Source organism: Cyprinus carpio, chromosome B8 (assembly GCF_018340385.1).
Source record: "Cyprinus carpio isolate SPL01 chromosome B8, ASM1834038v1, whole genome shotgun sequence".
NCBI lineage: Eukaryota > Metazoa > Chordata > Actinopteri > Cypriniformes > Cyprinidae > Cyprinus > Cyprinus carpio.
In genome coordinates this window covers 16,791,377-16,809,958 of record NC_056604.1, presented here as the reverse complement: position 1 = coordinate 16,809,958, position 18,582 = coordinate 16,791,377, and the positions used below count along the sequence as shown (strand labels likewise).

General features: G+C 38.0%; 1 protein-coding gene across 1 annotated transcript; it reads left to right on the top strand.

Moving 5' to 3' along the window:
* The first annotated feature begins 6,071 nt into the window (after window positions 1–6,071).
* LOC109097201 (major histocompatibility complex class I-related gene protein-like) lies at window positions 6,072–18,317 on the top strand. Its single transcript, XM_042729011.1, has 7 exons — window positions 6,072–13,144; window positions 16,163–16,420; window positions 16,632–16,904; window positions 17,015–17,305; window positions 17,450–17,572; window positions 17,698–17,742; window positions 17,849–18,317. Exons 1-7 carry the CDS (start codon window positions 13,057–13,059, stop codon window positions 17,863–17,865), a joined length of 1,095 nt encoding a protein of 364 aa, XP_042584945.1. The 5' UTR covers window positions 6,072–13,056; the 3' UTR covers window positions 17,866–18,317.
* The last annotated feature ends 265 nt before the right edge of the window (window positions 18,318–18,582 follow it).

The window sequence follows — 18,582 nt, the reverse complement described above, 5'->3', positions numbered from 1 at the left end:
GCGCTGCGCAGACCAATTGTTGTCTGACAAAGTAATTTGGTTTTGTTTGTGTATGTTTTTTTAGTTTTATTGTCGTGATTCCCATTCACTTCCATTATAAGACTGATAGACTGCAATGGTTTGTGTTAAAAATCTTCGTCTGTGTTCTACTGAAGAAACAAAGTCACCTACATCTTGGATGCCCTGGGGGTCAGCAGATAAACATCAAATTTAGATTTTTGGGTGAACTATCCCTTTAAAGTAAACAAATAAAAAAAACAAACAAATAAAAATTACTTTCTGTAGATGTTAGCAGGAATGTACAGTCATATGTACAGTAATGGTCTAATTTGACATTGTACTAATATTATATTGTCCTTGTGTATCCACAGGCTCTCACTCACTGATGAAGAATGCACCTCTGCTGACACACTGCTAAAAATTAAGACTGAGTGAACCACAATGATGATGGATTTATTTTTTATTTTTTATTATCATGGTAAAAGTTATCATAAACAATTTACATTGAGCATGCATTTTGCAGACACTTTTATTCAAAGCAATTACAGTGAAGGTGTGTTTTTCACACCTACAGTAGTGTTATATGACACATCTGAGTGCTCAATAAAAACCTTTTATTGAGCCGTTTTCACTTTCACCTTAAGATTTGCAGGTCACCGGGGTTGTGAGATGCTGGATAAACAGTGAGATGTGTATCTGTGTTTCATGTTACATTTCTAAACATAATTCTAATTGACTCAATTCTTTATTTATTTATTTATTTTTTTTAAATCTAATTTTATTGTGGTCATCCACTTAAATGAGCAATAGAGAATTTTAGTTAATCTATTTGTGTGAATATTTTTTGTTGCAATTTACTGAAAATGGGTATGAGATTGAGCATGCATTTCACAGGACTTTAGGTAAACTATGTTGAAATTAAGCAATACTTTATGTATCCTGAAGCAAGATGAAAAAAGCAGAGAATTGTTTAATGTTCTGCTAATGTTTGGTTCAAAACGCACTTAGGGCAATTTATTTATTTTTCCATTGGCTCAAATAAAAAAATATAGATGTGAATCATTACCCTACATTTTTTATAATTGGATGAATGAAACAGTTTTTTTTTTTGGTGAGTGTTTACTTGGCACTTTACTGTAAAAATGTAAAAATACTAGCCTAGTGTTACGTCCAAGGACGTATTTGTTTTGTTTTTTTTTCTTTTTTTCTCTCTTTCTTTATTTTCTGTAAGTAAGAAGGTAAGGGCTTCCACCTGATTCCAATAATTGGTGATCTGATGGGATTGCAGGAGTAGAGGAAGCCTAGAGGTTTTAAGCTGCACCATTGCACAGCACAAGCGGTGGTGGAGCGCTGTCAGGGTCGCGGTGGTTGGTTGGCAACAGCTAGACTAGAGTATTAAGAAGTGGAGCGCTGCTGATTTTTTTGTAGGAGTAAAACGCAACAAGAGAAAACTATAGAACTGAACAGAATAGATGGCAAGAGAATAAAGTGCATCTTGACTGGAAACAAGGTGTTGATTCGAGGGGTTATCACAGGAATACCGGTAAATGTCATAGAAGACCAAATCAGAGACAATGTAACAGGGACAAAAGTGCTGGAGGTAAAACGCCTTAGAACAACCAGAAATGGGGAGAAGTGCAATAGCCTGTCTGTGATGATTAAGTTTGATGAAGCAAAACTTCCAAGTAAGTTATATACAGTATAGGCTACATGAGCTATGAGGTCAGGCCATACATCCCTCCCCCACTGAGATGTTTTAAGTGCCAAAGATATGGCCATGTAGCAGCAGTATGTAAGGGTAAACAAAGATGCGGTAGGTGTTCAGGCGAGCATGAGTATGGGGAATGTGGAGAAGGAGTAAAGCTAAAATGCTGTAATTGTGGAGGGGAGCACAGTTCAGCCTACCGTGGATGTGAAGCTAGCAAGAGGGCAATGGAGGTGCGGCGAGTGAGATCGCTGCAAGGAATAACTTACGCAGAAGCTGTAAAGAAAGTGTCTAAGGAAAAGGAAGCCTATAAACCAGATCTCAGAGACAATAAAAGTGGGTCTTGTGGGAAGTGTGAGACAATTGAGGCAAAGGAGGATTTGTTAGTTATGGGCAAAAATGAATTTGTGTTGTTTATGGTTGAGGTGATAAACTGCTCAACACAGACAGACAGGAAGACAGAAAAGATCAAAATAATAGTTAAATCAGTGGAAAAATATCTAGGAATAAAAGGGCTTAGCTATGAGGTAGTGGAAGAAATGATAGTGGCCTGAAGTACAAACTCGCAGACATGGGTTGGTGGCTCTTTATGATATTAACTATATTGCAATGGAACTCCAGAAGCCTTATAGCAAATGGACAGGAATTCAAGAGTTTTGTCTCAGATTTAGCAGATAGACCTCATGTAATATGTGTGCAAGAAACATGGTTAAAACCACAATTGGACTTTGTTTTGTACGGATATACTTCAATTAGGAGAGATAGAGAAACAGGAAAAGGTGGAGGTGTAGCAACTTTTGTTAAAAGTGGGGTAAGATATAAAGTTATTAGTAAGGGAAAAGAACATGAATCTGTTGTAATTTAAGTATGGTCAGGGCAAAACAGTATAAAAATAGTCAATTTCTACAACCCTTGCAATAAATTAAGTACTGATATGTTGGAATTAGTTTGTGGATCAATGCAGGGAAAAATAATGGTATGTGGAGATTTTAATGCACACAGTACATTGTGGGGAAGTAAAAACACAGATATAAATGGATTAGAAGTAGAGAAATTTATAGATGATAAGGAGTTGGTGTGTATTAATGATTAAAAGGGCACACGGTATAATAGTAATACAGAAAGTGCTATTGATCTAACACTAGTATCAATTGAAATTGCAGGAATTAGTGCATGGGAGGTAAAAGGTAGGTCAACAGTGGGTAGTGATCACTACCCAATAATAACTAGGATTGGCATAGAGGTACACCAGGATGAGGAAGTGAAAATACCAAGGTGGAAATTAGATAAAGCTGACTGGCAGACATTTCAAGAAATTAGTGAGAGTAAGTGTCTGGAAATACTGAGTAGAGATATAACAGATGTGGAGGAAATGAACCATTATACAAACAGCAGAAGAAACAATTCCAAAAAGTACAGGAAATAAACAGGGAAAAAGGGTGCCGTGGTGGGATGAGAGCTGTAGAATAGCAGTTAAAAGAAGAAATAAAGCATTTAGGCAGCTTAAAGCTCATCACACACTGGAAACTTTAATTAGCTACAAAAGGGCGCAAGCAGTAGTTAGGAAAATGATTAGGTCAGTCAAACGTGTGTATTGGAGACAGTGTTGCAATAAAATTGGAAGTGAAACTCAGTTGTCAGACATATGGGGAACAATTAGAAGAATGAGTGGATTAGGTAGAAAGGTCGAAATGCCAGTGTTATGTAGCAATAATAAGAATGCAGTTAGTAATGCAGAAAAAGCAGAGCTTTTGGTAGAAACTTTTGTGAAAATCCACAGTTCTGGAAATTTATCCACAATAGATAACCAGTGTAGGAATCAGACATTGTTGGAAAACCCTGGAATGAAAGACAGTAGATTCGCACCAGGAGGAGATATGGACCTGCCTTTTACTATGTTTGAATTAAAAAGGGCTATCCTAAATGCACGACAAACAACACCAGGGAAAGATGCTATATGTTATAGCATGCTAGGGCATATGAGAGATGCATCACTGGAGGTAGTATTAAGGCTGATCAATATGATATGGAATCATATCAAGTAGGCATATAGTGGAAAATGGTACCCCACAAAGTAGTGTTTGCAGCCCCATATTGTTTAATATTATGATAAATGACATTTTTGATCAAGTAAGTGGAAATATAGGTAAGTCACTTTATGCAGACGATGGAGCACTCTGGGTTAGGGGTCGAAATGTAGAATATCTTAGAAAGAAAATGCAAAATGCAATAGAGAAAGTTGAACAATGGACTTCTAAATGGGGATTTAAACTCTCAATTCCAAAAACTCAAGTTATATGCTTCTCTAAGCGCCACAAAGTAGTACCACTGAAATTGTATGGACAGGATTTGGATCAGGTTAAGGTGGTGAGGTTTCTAGGAGTTATCTTTGATGAGAGGATGACTTGGTGTCATCATATTGATAAGGTCAGAAATAAATGTAAGAAGATCAACAACGTGTTGAGATGTCTATCAGGGCGAGACTGGGGAGCGAGTAGAGCTTCGTTAATAAACATCTATCAGGCTCTCATGAGAACTGCCTCTGACTATGGTTCCTTAGCGTATATGTCAGCATCGGAATCTAACCTTAAAAAGCTTGATGTGGAGCAGGCACAGGCACTTCGGATTTGTACCAGGGCATTTAAAACATCACCAGTAACTGCTTTACAGGTGGAAGCAGGAGAGATGCCGCTACGTATTAGGAGGGTCAAAATCATGTTGGCATATTGGACTTATTTACAAGGACATCGTATGGAGCACCCCACAAAAACTGTCTTGCAAGAATGCACAGAGCATAATAAAAGCAGTTTTTACAGTTTCGGATGGGTGGGGGATGCTAAGGCTCAAAATGCAGGTCTCAATCAGTCGCAAATAGGGCCCACTGTGGCAATATCAACAATACCACCCTGGAAATTTATAAAACCATCTGTAAATGTAAGTTTACAACAAATACTAAAAGAAAACTCAAAAATAATGCCGCAATGGATAATAGTTCAAAACTATGTAGAGCAGTATCCAGTAAGAGGAATTATTCATTTTTACGGATGGATCAAAGCAGCCGGAAACAGGCCGTACTGGTGCAGCATTTTTTATTCCTTGGTATGAAGTAGTAGTCAAAAAGAGGACTACAGATTATCTGTCAGTTTACAGTGTGGAGTTGATAACAATTTTACTGGCATTAGAGTGGGTGGAAAAAAATCATCAGAGTCAAGGTGTTATTATAGCCTCAGGCAGTTTATCAGCATTATTAAGCATTCAGTCTGGAGGGCGTCATGTAGACAAGACCTCATTTATCAAATACTTCACTTGCTTCTCACACTTCATAATGAGGGAGTGGTTGTCTCCTTCCTTTGGGTTCCTGCCCATGTGGGGGTAGAAGGAAATTAAGTTGTGGATATGCTAGCAAAAAATTCTATAAAGCATGAAACAGTAGATGTACAAGTACCAATAAGTAGAGCAGAGGTCAAAACCATCATAAAGCAACATTCACTTTATATATGGCAAGAATATTGGAACACAGCGGATACAGGAGGTCATCTATACAGCATACAAAATCAAGTAACCACAAGCATGAGGAAGGGCAGAAGCCCTAGGGAGGAGATGTTAGTCTTACGTCTTAGAATGGGTCACACTGGTTTAAATACAACATTGCACAGAATAGGAAAACATCCCACTGGATTATGCACTGAGTGTAATGTGCAAGAGACAGTGAAGCATATACTGTTAGACTGCAAAAAATATGAAGAAGATCGGGCAGAATTAAAGGTACAGATGGATGAACAAAGCATGACACTTGAGCATTTATTAGGGAAATCATCTGGGAGTATACACAATTTATTAATTTTGTTTTTGAAAAACACTGGATTAAGTGAAAGAATTTAATAGGAAGGAATTTTATTTTGTAAAGGTTTTATATAAGTTTTTATTTCTATTTATTTACTTAAATTTTTCTTCACCTCTCCTTTAATGTCATTCTAATACCCACACTCCAGTCTAGTAGGTGGCAGTAATGCACATTTGAGATTAGTTGCCAACCACCATTAAACCCGAAAGAAGAAGAAGAAGAAGAAGAAGCACAAGCGGTGTGTGTGGAGGCTGCATCGTGAGGATTCTGTTCTTAACCCAGACAGCTTTAGTTGTTTGCTTGAGTTGTTGATTAATTCCTTTACAGTGTTATTGTGTTAACACCCTTTTGATAACTGGAGCCTATGACAAGGAATCTGGTTTGTTCTGAACGTTATTATTTGTCTGTCTGTACTTATGTTATTGTTTGTTTATCTATTAAGCTTATGTTGTTAATTTATTGGGAATGTTAGTAGAGAGGTGGGTGCCATTTTGTTTATGGTGTTTTTTCTCCTGTTTATGCAAGTTAGGGAGTTAGTTTATTCTTATTGTATTTTTGTTTCTTTCCTTTGTTAGTTTGGTTAGTTTCTCCCTAATAGTTAGAGGGTTTTTGTTTGTTATGTTGGCCTTGCCCCCTCTCGAAGTGTTGACATCCTCCCATATTCGTAAAATAAAAGAACTTGTTTTTGATATTGAGTCAATTGTTGGCATTTGTTAAAGCTCCGGGGTTGGGAATTGAACCTTGCTGCCTCCACATATCACCTTTTCTTATTCGGTTACGTGGTCCTATAGCCCTAGACTAACTGGGAACATAACAGAATTTGGGGGCTCGTCAAACAAAGTGGTAACAAATTGATGTTATCGGTGTTATTTGAAACAACTTTGAACATTATTCCGCTGGTGGATGATCAAATTTGTAAATGGTAAGTGTTCCTTTTTCTCTTTTGTCTTTGCCTGGCTGTTTTTGCTCTTTTGATGTGGGAGAAATAGTACTTAAGATATGGAGTTTGATTTAATCTCATTTACATTACTTCCCACGGTAGAAGTGTATAATCGTTGTCGTAAAAGGGATTTAATAGCTATTGCAGACTTCTTCAACATTAGCGTACTTAAAGAGGCGAATAAACAGGCTATCAAAGAGGATTTATATGGGAAGTTGGTAGAAGCTGGTATTTGGTGGCATCAGATAGGGAGGTTGGGAAAGAATCTGAGACTGCTGGCTTTGATTCTGTTCTTAACATAGATTCAAAAGATTCTGGTTCAGATGCTATATTGGCAATTAAGCTAAAATAATTAAATCTTGAGTTAAAGCGACAAGAATGTGAGGCTCAGTGCATCAGGCTTCGAGTAATTGAAGCTGAACGGGCACGGGATAGTGAGCGACATGGAAATGAGATGGAGGCTCTTAAGTTACGTAGCAGACCTACCCCTTCACCTCAGATTAGATCAGCTGAGGTGCCAATAGTAGATTCTGCGCATACCCGTAACCAAAGCTCTTCTGATTCCCCTTCTGAGTCGCATTCTAATTTTGATGTTAGCAGGTATATTAAACTTGTGCCACCATTTAAAGAGACTGAAGTGGACTCATATTTCATAGCGTTTGAACGTGTGGCTGTAAAGCTACAGTGGCCTAAGGATATGTGGACTCTACTTCTGCAATGCAATTTGACAGGTAAAGCGCAAGAGGTTTCAGCTGCATTGCCCATTGAACAATCTCTTAGTTATGACGTAATGAAGGCTGCTGTGTTACGAGCATATGAACTGGTGCCAGTAGCTTACCGTCAAAAGTTTAGGGCACATGCAAAAACAGCCAGACAAACACATGTTGAATTTGCATGAGAGAAAAAAAGGCACTTTTTGAAAAATGGTGTGTTTCTAGCAAGATTACCACTTTTGAGCAGCTCCAGGAGTTGATCTTGTTAGAAGATTTTAAAGCCTGTGTCCCAGAAAGTGTTGTTGTTCATTTGAATGAACAGAAGGTGCAAGCTCTTACTGATGCTGCTGTGATAGCGGATGAATTTGTGTTGACGCATCGTAACGTATTTTCATCTACACGTCAGGCTAAAAGTCAGTCTTCAGCTACAGAGAGCTCAGAACCGTTCCATGCTTCTGGTCGTCCTGCTAATTCAGAGATGTTTGCTGGAGGTAAACATAAATCTAGTCCTAAGCGTACAGAAGATAGGCGGGTCTGTTTTTATTTTCTTGACCCAAGCTATTTAATTTCAGAGTGTAAGGCATGGAAACAGAAAACTGCCTCTAAAGCCAAAAATGTAGCGTTGGTACAATCCGTACCAGTGTTAAAGGATTTGGATGTTGTTGCGTATCAGCCTTTTCTCTCTTTTGGCTCAGTTTCTCTTTCACCTGTTTCAGAGACACAGGAGCCATGCAGTCATTAATTTTGGAGATGTTACCTTTTTCACCCGAATCATATACTGGTAGTGATGTGGTAATTCGTGGATGTGAAATGGGATGTGTTAAAGGGGGTGTATTTGGAGTCTGACCTTGTCACAGGAACTGTTATTCTGGGTGTGTGCTCTCGATTACCTGTGGATGGTGTCGGTTTTATCCTGGGAAATGAGCTTGCTGGGAGTAAGGTTTTTCCTAGACCCATTGTAGTTCATAAACCTAGTGTTGAGTTGCCTGATCTTTCTACTCAATTCTCTGCTGTATTCCCTGCCTGTGTTGTGACCCGTGCACAGTCAAAGAAATTTGGAAATGCTATCGACCTATCTGACACTGTTTTCTCTTCTCAGCCTAACTGTGAAATGTGCGAGTTGAGTGTAGTACCTGGAATGGGTTCAGAACGTGCTGAGTCAAGTGAGGTACCCTCTCTTCCGTTAAAGGTTTGTAAGGAGGACTTGGTTGCAGCTCAGACGTCTGATCCTTCCTTAGTTTTTTGCATGTATTCTGTGGTGGAAATTATGCGAGTGCCAGAAGTTGGAGTCACTTACTTTTTGGAGGATGGGGTATTAAAGCGGAGATGGAAGCTTCAGTGTTCTGATTTGAATTGTCAAGAGGTTCGTCAAATTGTGCTACCTTCTGGGTATCGGGCACAGGTGTTACAATTGGCTCATGAGAATGCATTATCAGGTCACTTAGGGGTGACCAAAACTTTCCATCGAATTTCCAAATATTTCTTTTGGCCAGGTCTAAAGTCATCAGTCTCCAAATTCGTGTGTTCTTGTCCCACTTGTCAACTGGCAGGTAACCCAAACCAAGTTAATCAGCCAGCTCCCCTTAACCCAATTCCAGTTCTTGGTGAGCCATTCAGGTGACTAATTATTGACTGCGTGGGGCCCTTGCCTAGGTCAAAGTCAGGTTACCAGTATATCTTGACCATTGTGTGCTGCGACTCGTTACCCAGAAGCAGTCCCCCTTCGCACTCTTAAAGCAAGGACAGTTGTTCAAGAGCTTATTAAGTTTTGCTCTATGTTTGGCCTACCAAAGGTGATCCAATCAGATCAAGGTACTAATTTTACATCTAAGGTTTTTCACAGATGTTAAATGAGTTGGGTGTTAAGCACCAATTGGTTAGTGCTTACCACCTGGAATCTCAGGGTGCATTGGAGCGATTTCACCAGACTCTTAAGTCAATGCTCCAAAAATTTTGTATCAAGACTGGCAAGGAATGGGTTGAGGGCTTACCATTAATCATGTTTGCTGCAAGGGAGAGTGTCCAGGAGTCACTGGGTTTCAGTCCAGCAGAGCTAGTGTTTGGGCACACTGTACGAGGACCTCTTAAGTTGATCAGTGAGCAATTCTTGTCACAAAGTTCTACACCTATGCCCATTCTTGACTATGTCAGTTCTTTTCGTGAACGTCTTTGCAAGGCCTGTGAGATTGCTAAAGTTAATCTGGCTAACTCCCAGACTAAGATGAAGGTGCAGTATGATCATAAGAGTGTGGCCTGTACTTTCCAGTCTGGTGAGTCTGTGCTTGTCCTGCTTCCAGTACCTGGCTCTGCGTTGCAGGCTCGGTTTTCAGGACCTTACATGATTGAGAGGAAGCTAAGTGACACCAACTATGTAATTTGTACTCCTGATCAGAAGAAGAAAAGCAGATTATGTCATGTGAACATGTTCAAGGCTTATGTTGCACGGAACGTGAATGAAGGGAGTTCTAAGCCAGTACCTGTGACTACTGTTGTTTTGCCCCAGTGTATTGCCCTGAGGAGGATGGATAAATGGCAAAAGATGCTCCAACTTCGTGTGTCCGTTTGCAGAATTCTGCCATTCTGGCTAATTTGAAGACCACCCTTTCCCATTTGTCTGCAAGTGAGTTTGAGGCCATTAGTAGTTTGATTGGTAAATATTCCCGCCTTTATGCTGATGTGCCATCTCAAACTACTGTACTATGTCATGATATTGATGTAGGTAACAGTCAACCAATTAAGCAACATCCGTACAGAGTGAACCCGAAGAAGCGTGACCTTATGAAATCTGAGGTTCAATATCTGCTTGATCATGGGCTGGCTGTCCCTAGCCAAAGTCCATGGAGTATCTTAGTGCCCAAGTCTGACTCTACAGTCAGGTTTTGTACTGATTATCGCAAACTCAATGCTGTGACTAAGCCAGATTCCTTCCCACTTCCAAGAATGGAAGATTGTGTCGATTGAGTTGGTAGTGCACGCTATGTCACAAAATTAGACTTGCTGAAAGGGTATTGGTAAGTTCCTCTAACACGACATGCTTCAGAGATATCCGCATTTGTAATACCTGATGCCTTTCTGCAATACTCTGTCATGGCTTTTGGCATGCGAAATGCACCTTCCACCTTTCACAGACTCATGAACAGAGTATTGTCAGGATTGCAGAATACTGAAGTTTATTTGGATGATGTTGTGGTGTGTTCCAACTCGTGGGAAGATCACTTGGTCAAGTTGGATGAAGTGTTTGGACGGTTAGCAGATGCTTCACTAACTTTAAATTTAGCAAAATGTGAATTTGCTAAAGCTGTAGTTGTATACCTTGGTAAGTGTGTGGGACAGGGTCAGGTGCGACCAGTAGAAGCTAAAGTTTCTGCAATTGTTGAATTTCCTACACCAACTAATAAGCGTGAGTTGAGGCGCTTTTTGGGGATGGCAGGATACTATCGTGGATTCTGCAAAAACTTTGCTGCCCTCGTTTCACCTCTTACTGACCTCCTTAGTACATCTAGGAAATTTGTGTGGACATCAGAGTGTATAAGTGCTTTTAACGCTGCTAAAGACCTTCTTTGTACCTGCCCTGTCCTTGCTGCTCCCAATTTTGCAGACCTTTCCAGTTGCAGGTGGACGCCAGTGCTACTGGAGCTGGTGCAGTTTTGCTGCAGGAAGATGGAGTGGGCATTGAACATCCTGTATCTTTTTTCTCGAAGAAGTTTTCTAAGAGTCAACAGAATTACAGTACAATCGAGAAGGAGGCATTGGCTTTATTGTTAACACTTCAACATTTTGAGGTATATTTGGGTGGAAGTGATGGGTCCATTACAGTTTATACCGATCATAATCCATTGGTGTTTCTTTTGAGAATGTCTAACTCTAACCAACGTTTGATGCGCTGGTCTCTTATTATGCAAGAATATAACATCGAAATCCGGCATAAAAAAAGAGCTGAAAACATTGTTGCAGATGCTCTGTCTAGAACTTATGTTCCAGATTAGTGAGACTTGCCCTGTGTTATGTTTTGTATTACAACTGTTGGCTGTAATCCTTTTGTGGTGAGGGTGTTATGTCCAAGGACATATTTGTTTTGTTTTTCCCCCCTTTTTCTCTCTCCTCCTTTACTGTCCCTAAGTAGGATGTAAGGGCTTCCACCTGATTCCAATAATTGGTGATCTGATGGGATTGCAGGAGGAGAGGAAGCCATGAGGTTTTAAGCTGCACCATTGCACAGCACAAGTGGTGTGTGTGGAGGCTGCATCGTGAGGATTCTGTTCTCAACCCAGACAGCTTTAGTTGTTTGCTTGAGTTGTTGAATAATTCCTTTACAGTGTTATTGTGTTAACACCCTTGTGATAACTGGAGCCTATTAGAAGCAATCTGGTTTGTTCTGAATGTTATTATTTGTCTGTCTGTACTTATGTTATTGTTTGTTTATCTATTAAGCTTATTTTGTTAATTTATTGGGAATGTTAGTAGAGAGGTGGGTGCCATTTTGTTTATGGTGTGTTTCTCCTGTTTATGCGAGTTAGGGAGTTAGTTTATTCTTATTGTATTTTTGTTTCTTTCCTTTGTTAGTTTGGTTAGTTTCTCCCTAATAGTTAGAGGGTTTTTGTTTGTTATGTTGGCCTTGCCCCCTGTCGAAGTGTTGACATCCTCCCATATTCATAAAATAAAATAACTTGTTTTTGATATTGAGTCAATTGTTGGCATTTTTTAAAGCTCCGGGGTTGGGAATTGAACCTTGCTGCCTCCACATATCACCTTTTCTTATTCTGTTACGTGGTCCTATAGCCCTAGACTAACTGGGAACGTAACACCTAGTAAGTGGCATCCTTGTATTTGCTGCCAAGAACATATGTTAAATTTGCATTTAGCAGGCTAGTTTCTCCCACTGCTGGCTATTAGTGAACTCACAGTGATTCCGCTGAGTTATTTGTTTGACTTCATTTGACTTTGCTTCATTCAGTATAGGACTACTGTCAACAATTTAAATAAGCTGAGCCAAAGATTTTTGTTATTTATTTTTTGTTATTACTTAGGAAGCATTGTCTGTTCTGTCTCACACCCTGTTTTCCACATGTAGGTGAAAAACACTTCACTTTGTTCCCTGCTGAAAGTGTGCCAAATGAACTTTGAACTGTTGCTAAGGAACAATAGACAATAATGTTAAGAGAAAACGTCTGTACACCAGGATTAAATCACTGAAAGAATGTTTATACTTGTGTATTTGATGTCATTTTTGACAGTTATCAATGCAGGCAAGTTCATTTACTGCTTTTTTATTTCATATAAAGTCCATACATGTGTGCATTAAAGAGCAGAAGAGCAGACAAGTTAAATGTCCAGAGTGTTACACAATTACAATGTTCCTTGTAGTATAATAGGGCGAGGATGAGGCTCAATATATTCCAGATATGGAGTCCAGACTTTATAAAACTGGCTTGTTTTTTGATGTAATACATAGGTAAGACGCTCCAGGGGAATCACCTCAAAAAATATCTTATGTCAGCCTCTAAAGGGGTCATATGACGCTGCTAAAAAAAACATTATTTTGTGTATTTGGTGTAATGCAATGTGTTTATGCAATTTAAGGTTCAAAAAACACTATGTTAAGCAACTCTCGAAAAAGGATGTGTTAATCTCACCTGTTTCAACACATCCTTTTTTTTTAAGAGCATAATAATACTAAACTTTCTTTGTCAGTTGACTGCATGGAGTTAATAAATTATAGACTTAAGGGCGAGGTGTCAGAAATTGACTTGGGGAAGTACCACTTTTAATGATATTAAACTGAGCAGGCAGATTTGGTTTCTTCAAAAACAATAAAAAGTGTTGCAGAAATAGTCGAGCCTAACTATATGAAAATATGCAATACTTTTTTGGAAAAAAATTATTAATTTACTCAATGTTTTTTTGTGTGTGTCTGTTGACATGGTTTACAGTCACCAAAGCAGGTAAGAAGAATTACAGTTATTTTCCTTTAGAGCATCAAATATATATCAAATAAGTTTTTTAAATACTACTAAAAAAATACAGTAATTAAACCCTGAAAGCAATGAGACTTAATGAGCAATGAGAAATATTTCTGATCTATGTTTTGTCTCCAAGTGTATATGTACGTTTGACTACTTTAGTATAGCATTCCAAATGACACTGAATTTAAAAGTAACTGATTTAACCGTTGACCATGTGAAACTTGACTAATAGGCCTTTTTTTTTTTTTTTTAGGTTTTTGTAGGTTAGGTTTTGATAGGTTTAATAGTTGTTGTTTTTTCTGTTCAAAGTGCTTTCTTTATGTTTAAGGAGTAATGGTTATTTTTTTTCTGAACAATTATTCACAAGTTTTATTATAAAATTATTTTATTATATACAGTAATTATACACAAAATCTCTCATGTTAGTGCTTTAGGAAGTTATAAAATGAGGCTTTACTGTTATGATGATAGCTCTAAACTGCTTGAAGATAAAATCTCCTTAAAATGGGGAGAACTATTATTGAGCCATTGGCTCAACCCCTTCTTATGATTATTATTAAAGCATTACTTTATTGTAATTCTACATTGCAATTTTATATTTTATCACTGAACTGAATTTTAGACCAAACACCATCATGCCATGCTTAGTACAGTATATACAAGGAAGGTGAGCGTGATTTCACCAAGTACAACATGAACATCATTCCAATCAACCAAACAGGATTGAGAGATACATTTTCAGGAAATGTCAGTTTTAGGCTTACAATCAGGGTTAGGTGCTTCTACACTTTTGTTAATCAGCTATCATTTCCCTCTGATTTTAGGAATAAATTATGGGTAAGGTTAGGTTTAGGGGTAGGGATTGGGTTAAGTCTGTATTTTTGGACAGTAATGTTGATCCAGGATCATCAAAAGATGTTGATCCAGGAACATGTCTGTCTTGGCAAAATCACGGCGGTCATAAAAGGAAGACAGGCAGAGCTTCAACTTCTCTTGTAGAGTTGGACAGAGCAGAGGGGGAGGTACAGGAAGGAAGGCCAGACCATAGGTCATGTGGCAAGGGACATGAAGATCAACAGGATGTTTTTTTCTTCTTTAAAGCAATACATGGATTATACATGCAAATACATGGAAAAAAAACTAGAAGTAAAAAAAAACAGGGTGCAACAGAATGGGTCCTTAAGAAAATTGGCTTTTAAAGTCGTAACCTTCATTCTTGAATAAAACCTTAAGAAGTCATTTGGTACTGCATTTATTTGCTTTGATATAGCATGTGTCAAACTGCGCTCCTGGATGGCCACTGTCCTGCAGAGTGTAGCTTCAACCAGCTCTATCACTCCTGCCTGGACATTTCTAGTAATTCTAAAGACCTTAGCAGTGTCCGAAATTGCCCCCTATACCTTGAAATAGGTCACTATTTGAGGGGACAGCCATTTGTAGTTGTGTTACTCACAATCCCACAATGCACTGCAATAATGAGTGTACAGCCAATGTATACTCAATGGCTAGAGAATACACATAAGGCACTGTGAGGATTGTGCTGAATTAATTTCCACGTTTTGCCAGAAGATGGCACCTGCAGCTGATCCATCCATCCATTTTCCAAACCAATTTTCCAATGTGGGTACAGCGTAAAATCATATAGGTGTATATTCGTTTTTTTTAATGATTATGAAAATATTTAATTAAGGTTTATACATGCAAGTTTCTATGACAGAGATGAAGATAAACCTGTGAATTACTACTGGAGCTACCAGTTTCAAATGATTATTAAACAGCAAGCACAAACTCTGTAAATGCAGCAGCCCTTCCCGTGCACTGAGTGTCAGAATTCGCTCACCTGTCGACTATATTAGTGAAAAAGTGAATAGCGGGTGGTTTCAGACACAGCTCTTGATTAGCTGGATAAGGTGATAAACTCAGCAGGACAGTGGACAGTGGTTTTTAACTCAACATAATGTATGGGTACAAGCATCATTTGCACAAAGTCTTTGAAACCCCTTACAAACAACCACCATCCACAGGGCTCGAAAACAACAACAACAACAACAATACAACACATAAATCATAAATATTCCCCATTTACCCAAATTCTTTAAAAATCCTTACAAACACCCACCATGAACCCCAGATACGGCATGTAAGGTGAAATTGTGCAGTTTTAATTCAACATAATGTCGCATGGTTACAAAAATTCACTTCAACTTCAATCTCTTAACAATATTCACGTTATTTACACAAATTCTTTAAAACTCCCTTATCATCCACAGGGCTGTAAAATAAAAAACAATAAATTGTTAATCACTGCTGGCAATAAATCAACCAAAATACAAAACCCAAATCAACTCAATATAATTAAACCAATTTACTAAAAATAAATAAATAAAAAACAATTAACATAAAATTAACATAATGCGTCAAATTAAATCAAAACCATGGCAATATGTCTTCAAAATACACAAAAAATAAAAACATTAACAAATTCAAATCACATACAGTACAACACATCTCAATCTATTCACTTTCATTGGCATGGCCTAATGGTTAGAGAGTCAGACTTTTAACCCAAAGGTTGTGGGTCTGAGTCTCAGTACCGGCAGGAATTGTAGGTGGAGTGTAAGCACAGTCTTCCACCTTCAGTACCAATGACTGAGGTGTCCTTGGTAGCAAGGCACCGAACCCCAAATTGCTGCCCACTGCTCTGGGTGTGTGTTCACTGCTCTGTCTGTGCATTTGGATGGATTAAATGCAGAACACAAATTCCAAGTATAGGTTACCATACTTGGCCACATGTAATGTTACTTTCAGCAGCAGCAGCGTAGCAGGTCTGTTTCGCCAAGACCAAATACATTAACATTGTCATGTACATTATGCCAAACCCTCTGAGAGTTGTCATAATAGAAATATATATACAGTACGGTGGTCCTTATTTATTCTTGGTATTAGAGTATGTCTCATATATAGTAATTTTGAAAGTTTTTTTGTGTTTATCCACAGGTTCTCACTCACTGATGGCTTTTGCGACATATATTGTTGGACAAACACCTTTTCCTGAGTTCAGTGCTGTGCTGATGTTGGATGATGTGCAATTAGCATATTATGACTCGATCACATGGAGTGTTGTAGGTCGCATTCCAAGTGATTCAAAGTACCAAAATGAAGAGAAAAGTGATGCTGATATTGTATTTCTCGATATGTATTACAGCATGAAAGAGCGAGCAGTTTATTTTAAGAAGCATCTAAATCACACAAATAGTGAGTGCTGGCCAACACGTTGATTATATTATAACAAATGCAGAGTTTGTACATCATATTTTGTTATTTAAAGATATTTTTATGTATAAGTGAGAAAAGAATTTGCTAGAGATGGTTATGATTACAAGTATTTTCAGTCTACATCTTATGATTATTGTCAGTGAAGACTAGTAAGTCTTTAAAGAAACTAATTATCATTCTGTTTTTTTAGGTGTACATGTTCAACAGAGACTTGCTGGATGTGAACTGTTGGATGATGATAAACCAGGTCTACTGCAGAGATGGGATGCTTTTAATGGACAAGAAATAGGAGAATACACCTTTGACACAGAAAAAAATGTCCAGACAAAAATAATATGGGGGCCATGGGGCCAAATAACAAGACTTCATATGAAGTTTCTGATTGAAAATATTTATCAACCTATTTGCATTAAAGTTTTGCGTAGGTACTTGTACATGACAAAGAACAATGTCATGAGAAAAGGTGAGAGAATCAACCTAATTAACATCAGTATAATTACTTACTCATGCAATGAACCCAACAATTTAATGTTAACACATAAACAGTAACACTTCTCATTTTTCTCTGTATAGTTAAACCCAGAGTCAGACTCATGAGGAAGACACTCACAGACTCTCAAGGGCTTCAGATCAGCTGTCTGGCCACTGGTTTTTACCCCCGTCACATTAACCTGACCCTGTTCAGAGATGGTCAGCCAGTGGAAGATAATCTGATCACAGGAGGAGAGATTCTGCCCAACGGAGACGGAACTTACCAGATAAGGAAGAGTTTGGTGATCAGTGAAAAAGAGCTACGTGGGGAACATAAATACAACTGCACAATGAAGCACCTCAATCTGGACAACAAACTGGACATTACATTTGGTAAAGAAAAACTAATAAACCATCAGAAATGCAACAGGTTTAATAATAAAAAAAAACTATAATAACTGTCCATCATCTTACCGTTTTTTTCTTTTTTTTTTCTTTTTTTTCTGTTATTACTTTTTTAATTCACCACATTGTCAGATGTTGCTGAATATGAGCCAGGATTATCTACTCAGTCTGTAGTTTTCAGTGTGCTGGTGTTCATGTGTGTGGCTGTTCTCATCATAACTGCACTCATCATATGGAGGAAGAGACGAGCTGCTGGTAAATGTTCTGTTCAGTCCAGTTCATTCCTTTAGAGACCTGTTTCAAAGTTCACTGTATGCAGTTTCATGTTTCTGTTACTCTATTCATCATGGACATGGTTTAACTGTGTCATTCTTATTCAGGACAAGGATTCAAGACGTCACAAAGTGATAACTCTCTTACTGAATGTGAGTACACTTTTTAAATAAAGTAATATGAATGCAGCATGTTCATTCTTTGGTTAATTTTGGAAACTTTCTGGAAATTGCTACCATTTTTCCCCCTTCATTTCAGCTTCCACCCATGATTAAACATGACAAGTGAGTCTATGGTCCTACATTAAAGTCAAGACAACATGCAAAATTTTGCAACATAAAAATGAGCCTATGTGGTCTGAAATCATATTGTTTAAAGTGCCCCTATTATTCAATTTTTAAGGTTCAGCTTATCTTCTTGTTTGTTAGTGACCATTCTAAAATATGTGATGTCTTTGATGTTTTGTGAATTTCATCCGTTTTTATAAGGCTTTCTTTTGTATGGTGATGTCATGTTTTGTCCGTTATGCAGCACTTTGGTCAGCACTCATGTTGCTTTTTATGGTGCGATATAAATAAATAAACCTGACCTTGACCTTGACTTTGACACAGAACTATTGTATTCCGTCACAGAGGACTGTGACTGACTGCAATGCATCGTAATATGGACTACCTTTTGTACTGTTTTTGACATTTTTACAATTAATAAATTGTGATTGTATTATAAAGTGTGACTGTCTGTCATGCTTTTGTTTTATTGTAAATATTTTTAAGATACCATTTACAATTTTCTGCAAAAAGCTGCAAAATGGGGTCACACCAGATAGTACTGAAAGCAAAGGTTTGCATACTTTTAAAACATACAAATATGTTACACTTAATCACTTTTCTTAATAAATAATGAGTTGACTGTTCCTTTAACATTACACTTTATCGCTTTGCAATGCATGTGTGGGAGTTGGGCATCCTGCACCAGAATGGTCATTAAAACGC

What these genes read in the sequence shown, in the direction of transcription:
- LOC109097201 (XM_042729011.1), top strand. Translation starts at nt 13,057, where the DNA reads ATGCAATACTTTTTTGGAAAAAAATTATTAATTTACTCAATGTTTTTT. An exon ending in CAAACTGGACATTACATTTG is followed by an intron (nt 17,306 to 17,449) that starts GTAAAGAAAAAC and finishes CCACATTGTCAG; the next exon opens with ATGTTGCTGAATATGAGCCA. An exon ending in GAGGAAGAGACGAGCTGCTG is followed by an intron (nt 17,573 to 17,697) that starts GTAAATGTTCTG and finishes ATTCTTATTCAG; the next exon opens with GACAAGGATTCAAGACGTCA.